This window comes from Sinohyriopsis cumingii, chromosome 9, assembly GCF_028554795.1.
Source record: "Sinohyriopsis cumingii isolate HCF-2022 chromosome 9, ASM2855479v2, whole genome shotgun sequence".
In the NCBI taxonomy this organism is placed as follows: Eukaryota; Metazoa; Mollusca; class Bivalvia; order Unionida; family Unionidae; genus Sinohyriopsis; species Sinohyriopsis cumingii.
This window is the reverse complement of record NC_142969.1, coordinates 105651669-105660206: the sequence shown is the minus strand read 5'-3', so window position 1 is coordinate 105660206 and position 8538 is coordinate 105651669. Positions and strand designations below refer to the sequence as shown.

Below are 8538 nucleotides of genomic sequence, written 5' to 3'. Positions count from 1 at the left end.
AATTGGTACCGTTATACCTCCTATCGCTCTCCCAAAGTAGTCCATATTCTCTGACTTCCCTCCATTCTGTTAGGTCTCACTGGATAGTTTCGTATTTTGACACCACCACCCCGTATTTGTAAGGTAGAAGGCATGAATTTAATTATCACAAGCCTAACATTAATAAATTCATACATAAGCTAAATCTATAATGTGGTTTCGATTTACTTTGAATTAGGCTTGGAAATAGGTTGGCTTGTTGGTGACTGCCTGTCACCGATGAACATTGGAGATCAAATGCGTAACTCGAGCTGCAAATGAGCTGCCAACTTGGCTTACGTATTTATGTGTGTCTGCTACAGAGGTAAATATCTAAAAATCTAGATGGTTGAGGGGTGATTACAAGTATGCTAATTTATTATAGTACTAGTGAACTTTGTTCATGCATAAGGCACATACTGATTCTTTTAGCTGTCTTGTCACAGGAAAATATTCAAAATAGCTATTTCTTGTCAAAAATGAGTGTACAATTTAGGGGTTTGTGGCAGTGTTGGTTCAGTATAAAAACCACCAGTTGCATCAGGAATTAACCTGATTACCGCAGTCAAAATCTCACATGTATGCTTTCTAAAAAAAATCATTAGTTTGTTTTTATTTGTATCTTCAGTGTAAAATTATTCCCATTTTTCTGTAATTGGTAATTGTTGGATGAAAATTCACCAAATAAACTGTCATGTGAGACCTTACTCTTCAAGGTGGCAGGGTCCAATTTCATATATTGGCCCCTGGCAAATTTCTTAACTTCAGGCTATGGTGTTACTTTTTCAGCTATTATTGTTTACTATTTATAGATATGGATATATTTGTGAACTAGGTGTTTTGGGCTTGTGTTGTTCTTGAAATTGATGTCAGGCATGTACACCTTCCATAGTTGGTCTGCAGTATGTTGATAGTGAAATACCAATAGTTGGCTAGGAAGAAGAGCTAGCCTCCCATAGCAGTAGACACGTGGGTTCAAGGCAAGCCGAGTATCTCAAAAACGGCTTGGATGACAACTATTCTGAATTGCATCAAACTATTTAGTAGACAATGTTTTTCAAAATTTTCATCCAGGGAAAGGGCTTGCGTTTGCACTGTGAGCACTACATGCTGTCAGAAATGGCATTTGGATGTTAAAAATGCAGGTATAAAATAGGGGTTGGGGTGCATAAACCTCTTCTGCTATGAACTGCCATTGACTTCTCTGGTCAAGTGAATACTATTCTTATGCTTTGTTTTAATATAGGTATCTAAAAATATGGACCTTTTTGACCTCACTTGTGTATTTGATTTTTTATGATTGTTTATACTAGGTCGCTGATTGCGGCATTAAATTTGTACGTAAAAAACTGGACCCTGCCCCCTTAAGTGTACCATGTGAACAAAAGAAGTTCCAAATATAGTTCGCGAAGTCTCCGAAGTTTTTCGACGATTGCTGTCTCGACATGAAGGTTCCGATTGCAATATGTCGTGTTTATCATGTGACATTCACATGACTCGGGATAGTGGCTTACCGGTCGACAGCATCTTTTAGCAGCTAAATATTTTTGTTCGAAACAATGCTATCATTTCAGCGTTTATGTTTTTTGATGCCCTTTTTGTTAAAAACTACACTGAGCAACATTTACGTGCACAAATTTGAGCAAATTAATGAATATAATAGCAAACATCTTCAAGAAAACACTTTAGGAAGCCGATCCATGTACTACTCTACGGAGAAGGAAAATATCCTTTCTCGAATGCCAGTGACAGTAAGAAAGAAAATAGCAGATAGGAATCTCGGATTTAGGATCAATAAGTTGCATTCAGAAATCTTAAACACAGAACGCATTGGGGATGGAGAAGTTATCAATTATAAACCAGGGGACGCTGCTGAGACATTTATCATTTACACGTTAAATGGCATTATGAATTATTCATCTCAAAGTTATAAAAATACTTCATTTATATTTCATGTTTTTGATCCTGACTCTGGGTTTCTAGAGAACATGTGGACATCAGATGATGGTATAGAACCCTTGTTTAACTATGGATCGCCTGTCAATAACTATGTGTTTATTCCAAAATCTGCCCATGTGAATGAAAAGTATGGTGCAATATGGATGAAGCAAAGAGTCATGGAAGTGTTCGAGCAGCTTCAGAAAAGGTTGATAAAGCCAGTCTCCATCTTCTTCCACTCACCTTACTTTGCTGAAACAAATTAAAGAAAACTTCTAGCATTTATTTTCTTCTATTTAAACATAATAGGGAGGGAACACATTAGCTCAACTGATATAGAATATGATAGTTGGTTGCGAGTTCAAAACTAAATACTAATGGTCCATTTTGTGTACCTTTAAACGAGTTGCCTTAACTCAACCTAGCCTGATAGCTTGCGTAATGACTAATAAAACTTGCTGAAAAATGACAAGCCACAAGAAAAAAAAAAAAAAGAAAAAAATTGAAACAGTAAATTCTACATGTACAAATACATCTACATGCATGTACAAAATTATGAACATGTTCCTTCTGTACTTTCTAAGTGAGGTAGAAAAAAAAAAAGTTTGTTACACAGATTGTGGAACAGTAGATTTGATCTCTTCATTAAATATGTCTTACACTTTGGTGGGAATGGTGAAGGAACTATGTGTTAACGGGGATCTTATGTCTGCCATTGTTCCCACCAACCTAAAACCCTGGGTATTTCATACAATAATTTCAAATTTCACACCTGAAAATTTCTAAATTAATGCATGAAAATTTCACATTACACATGCATAATTTGATAAGAAATTTGCAATTAGAAAATTGTTTACAACAATTTGCCATAAAATGCCATCTTACAAGCAGTTAAAACTTGTACATGCATTTGTCATAACGAAATGCCACTTACAGCTAATAAAGAAACAGAATTAGTACAGAGATAAATTAACGATCTACTGTAAGTTTCATTCATCATGCACTGAAATCACCATACTGCTGCACAAAAAGAGTATCATCGTCAGTTTCCATACTTTTGAAATTTAAGTCGATTTTTTCATTTTCACTTGAAATGAAAAAATGCAGAAACCAATCAATCCATAAGTTATAGATTTCCAGGTAACTACTAAATACCCATCACCAATTTCAAGTTGCATATGGAAGATAAGTAAGATATATAACTGATGCAATTTAAAGAAAATATTACATGCTTCACCCATCACCAATTTCAAGTTGCATATGGAAGATAAGTGATATATATAACTGATGCCATTTAAAGAAAATATTACATGCTTCATTTATATTGGTTCCATTTATGTTTATGCTTGAACACACTTCATTGGTATATGCAAATTATCAAAAGGGAATCATTATGGGCATCACACAGGGATGTGCAGATAAAAACTGAGAATCCATTAATAATGCTATGCTTTTTTGATGCTAAACAACCAGTAATTTAGTGTTTTGCATCAAATATGACCACTGTTACTTAAAGCAGGAAATCCTTTAATTGATCAAAATCACTCAGCAGAATTTAAAAGAAAGCATCTCTGTGTGAGAAGCTTCTTATAGATTATAAAAATGATGTCAGTCCAGTGTCAGATGCTACTTAAATAAAAAAAAGGTCTTTAATAACTTCTTAAAATTTAATAGAATTTGACAGAAAGGATCAAAGCTTCAATGACTTTCCAGTTTGTACAAATGATGTCAATCAGCCTTCAAATATGGCCGTAATACTGAAAGTAAAAAGAAATATAAACAGCTTTAGCTGAGAAAACCTGACAGAATTTGAGCAACTTTGATGAAAAACATCCTGGCATTGAGACCTTTCATTACAGAACCAATGATGCCATTGTACCATCAAATGTAGATGAAGATGCCCAAATTTAGAGATATATTAAAACAATTGGTTTTACCAAATATGCTATCATTCAAACAGCCACTTTCACCAAATATCCAGTCATTAAAACAATGTTTTCACCTAATAAAAAATGCAGTCAGCAACATGGAAAGAAATTTCTACAAATACATGTAGCATTCTACTGACTTAGATTTCTTGTCTCATGTCTCATGCATTTTGTTCTCACATGGATGTGAGACTGATGAGCTATCTCAAGCCCACTTGGGTCATTTGTTTCATGTTAGTTCTTTGTTTGTCTGTTTTCAGTACAAAGAGAAGTAGATTTAATGATGTTTTTAAAAAAATCCATTTTTCAATCCTACCTATAAACGAACTTGGAAACTGTCTTCCCACTGTGTTTCAAGAGTGGCAGTGTATGGATCATTTGTGTGGACTAGATCAGGTCTTCATACAGATTCAAGGTAAATATCAGTGGACTTAGGTACCCTTATATATCCAGTTGTAAGTCAGATCCAGGCACAAACAAGAAAGCCCAGATCTGTCATTGCATAATGCACTGGAAGATCAGGGTCTGTGTTGTTTGCTGAACATGAGCAAGTATATGTGGCAATGGAAAGGTTAGGGTTTTTTATTCTCACTGTGAAACAAATCAAAAGCTTTGAGACTCATTTTTACAAGCATTGTTAGAGAATCTTTCACTTGGCGCTCATCATTCAGATGTTAATGTTAGGACTGGTTGGACTGGTGTCAGGATAATGTGACTGGGTGGGACATCATGCTGCATGTTGGTGGCTTGATGTCCCAGTGCTAGACATCACAATGAACTGTCACACTGCAGACATCATAGCAATATGACTTAAATTCTTTTAAAGCTATGTTAAAAATCAAAACACACCAACACACAGAATCTTTCCTCCAGCTTGAAACTTGATGTGGTGTCTTAGAAGTTGAGGTTGAGAGACTTTCTCCTGCTGTTTTTATTGGTAAAATAGAAGCCCTTTAATCTGATAATGCTATTCCTCATCCACAGATGGGGAAAAGACCGAATTATCAACCTGGAGGGTATTTTTAAGATAAATATAGAATCCCCAAGGAGACATCATACTTTAATTAATATTAACTTTTTGTATTTTTGTGCATTTAATTATTTTGAAGCTGACGAGAGCGCTAAAATTGAAATCTGGATTAACAAAATGAAAGCATGAAGTATAGGCATATACAATTTGTATGTTATTTATTTAATTTGGTGATCCACATGTAGTGCTAAAGGCAGACTTCTGTAAAAAAGATATTGAATACACATGCCATTAGGAGTGGAGGAAACTAACTGGTGTAACCTTCTTTTAATGAATCACTGATTCTTTGATTTTGAATTTTTTTTATAGTAACCTCCTGACAATGATTTTCTTATTCTAGGTTCTCAGTATCCCATTGTGCTAAAGAGACTGGATGCCCGTTATGACTGGCTTGCCTCCGCTGCTGTTGCCTTAGGAAACAAGTCACTTGAACTGCGTTTTGCTAATGATGGTTGTAAGACAAGTGAAGATGTTAAAGGCAGTGTGGCACTTGTAATGTGGGGCACCTGTTCCACCTCTGTAAAGGTAAAAGGATCACAAATTGTTAGAAGATTTTAACTTGAGGTAAATATCACACCGACACATGTGATTTGCCATCATCTCAGTGTGGCCATAAAATGGGAAGTGTTTTTGTAAAGTGAATAAAATGTAGTACATGTGCTATAGGCCTTTACATAAAGTTGTTATTACCCTTAGTTTTTTGGGAGGTGGCATACATTTTTGTACTTATGGGTAGTAACAGAAAATGAACATTAACAGAGAGAATGAAAAGTACCTCAGTGACTTGATACTGGTAATCTAAACTGTAAACAATTGGAACATTGTTTATGCAGACATAATCATTTTGTAACAGGGAGCAGACACAAGTTAATGTCTGTGCGCTAGATTGTGTCACTTTTAAACTGTACCATTGTTTTAATTTATTTTCGAAATTCTAGTGAATACCAGTAATATATATGGGCAAACTTCAACTACTCCAGGGCCAGCTTGCTTTGTAATAAGATAACCATTGTTTTCTATATCCTGCCCATAAGTTCAGACAATGAGTTTATTGCTCACTACCAGTTGTGTTTACTCACTACCTGGGATTCTATTTGTTTGCCATCTGCAATCATAATTGATACAAATGGGCATGGATGTTTGCAGGGTAAATAGCATACACAACATTAATTTAATTTATAATACTTTTTGACACCTATTCTGGTGAAGGTATTTTCAAATAAAGATTTTTATTTGTGAGATACTCCCATATAATTAACCTGGATATAATACAGACATTTTCTAAATATAAAGATATTATCTGTTGTGGCAGAATAGTGAGGAGAGAATTCCAACATTGCTTAAACTACTGAAAAGTAGGAAGCTTTACTTGCTTCTGTATTAGTTTTGAAAGATCTCTTTACTTTAGTTATTAATGCTTACTTAAGAAACCAAGCCTGACAGACTATCTCTCTCTCTCTCTCTCTCCTATGACTTTAGGTTTGAAGATGACATTAATTTTCAGTTTTATTTAATTTTCTTCAGTTACAATGAATACCCCAATATTATGCCACTCAGTTGAAAAAATAATTCAAACTGCATAATTTAATTTACCAAAATTTGTATACTTTTTCCATTCCATCTGGTCTTGGAAATATAGTTGGCCAATTATTTTCATTTGGTGGTGCTATCTTTCCATTAAAATATTGGGAAAAAATTCTTGTTTGGTCATTGTTGACATATATAAAGTTTGCTCTTGCATTTTTGCATTGTTTAATCCATATTTTTTGTACACAATTCTCAGCTGGAAACTTTGCACGGAAGCCTTCTTTCCCACAATTATTTTTCCACCATAATTATTACAAATGCAATAAAATCTTTCATATGACAGCATATCTCTTTATGATTACTGATCTTATTGTAATGACATAATCATGTTTGTTATTGATCACAATCACTCCTTCTACTTACTACCCAGAAGCACTACCTATATATTTATGCATGCTAAATAGTTCCATTTCAAGGGCAGATAACAATACTTTCCATAAAAGACTATAGATAGTATTATATCCAGAGTATTGTGAATTTAGTTATATTCCTTGAGTACTAATTAATGTGAATTGTATGGTTACTCCAAACTATGGATTTTATTGCCTTCTAAAAATTGCTTTTATGTTCAGTAGACACTCCTCCCATAGTGTTCTACATGGGATTTTGGAAGTTGCAGTTCAGGTAACTTCTTGCAAACAGCTGCAGTCCAGGTAGCAGTCCAAGCCATGAAAATAGAAATCCCTATAATGCTATCTTGCATAACTTTATGCATATATCGCCGATGCTCATTTGTTGAGAAGTAGTTAGTAGTAATATTTTTAAAATGAAACACTATGGCAGTTGAGAACATTGTGATTATTTCTGATGTTATGACTGTAACAAAGTTCCGTCACATTACCTTGCCATTCTTTATTTTTGTGTATAACTTGAAAAAAATCAAGGAATAGATTACGTATCTTTTCAACATTAACTTTTATAATTATAAGGTTTCCATTTCAAAACAATATGTTTACAAAGATGATAAAAAAAATAACCAACTGTTTTCACTTCATCTTTAAGTAACATAGTACACTCACCCTTTTCTTAAACAAAACTTTAAGGTTTATGTGCCCTTCTGTAATATTCAAGTTAGTTATTATAAAAGGATAATTCTTGGCAAAACAATATATTCACTAGAAGGTGTTGTGTGTACTGTATTGATGTCCAGTCTTCAAGGTCATGGTCACTGGTCAGTTTTTTAGATCTCAGTTATATTTTCCCCACTGCTGTCTAATATTAATTCAAGAAAAAATAATGAAATTTGGATTATTTATATATAATCACAGGGAAATGAGTCATTTTCCATATTTGGGGTCCAGGGTGAAGGTTAAAGGTCAATATTTTAATGTTTTTTATTTCTAGTTTATATGCATAAACTGTTGGCACACTGATGCTTCAGAATATAATGGCATCTCAAGTATTACACTTTAGGTTCTATCTGCAAGGTCTTGGTACCTGACACATTATTGAAATCTGTTTTCTACCATTTTTTTAATTAATTCATTTTGGGAAAGGGAAATAACACTTACCTGCTTAACTATATAACTCTGTTACAAAGGTCACAGTCACAATTCATGGTAACATCACCAAAGCAGTCTTGGGACAGAAATTCACTGAATATTTTAATTTGCCTGCCAAGGGTTGTGACAAATGCAGCTAGCTCTTTTTCAATGCCTTATGTCACAGTTGAAATTAGTTTATATTTTGTAATGAACTCAGAACCATATACATGGTTATATAATTCAGAATGTAGGGTTTGCTATTTTTATCAATTATATTTATTTTGTCTTTATATTCTCATTAAAACAGGTGCTAATGATGCAGAACAGTGGGGCTATTGGAGTCCTAGTGATGATGAACTCAAATCAGTCACTAGGGGAGTTAACCTGTGACCCAGACTGCTCTTTATCACTAAGCATACCAGCGGCATCAATTCCTTACTATGGAGACCTCTTAGAGTAAGTGGTTGTCATAATTAATCTGGATATTTTTGTGGCTAGATTCAAGTTAACTTGTGGCATAAATATTTATATTTCTGAATTACTCATTTGTTTC

General features: G+C 34.1%; 1 protein-coding gene across 1 annotated transcript in view; it reads left to right on the top strand.

Annotated features, from left to right (window-relative positions):
- Window positions 1–1523: 1523 nt before the first annotated feature.
- Window positions 1524–8538, top strand: part of LOC149792417 (uncharacterized) — a 40563-nt gene continuing 33548 nt past the window's right edge. Inside the window, exons 1-4 of the mRNA XM_089970989.1 lie at window positions 1524–2164; window positions 4145–4299; window positions 5255–5439; window positions 8293–8441. Coding sequence (XP_089827115.1) covers window positions 1578–2164; window positions 4145–4299; window positions 5255–5439; window positions 8293–8441 — 1076 coding nt within the window. The 5' untranslated portion in view covers window positions 1524–1577. The remainder of the gene's footprint in view (window positions 2165–4144; window positions 4300–5254; window positions 5440–8292; window positions 8442–8538) is intronic.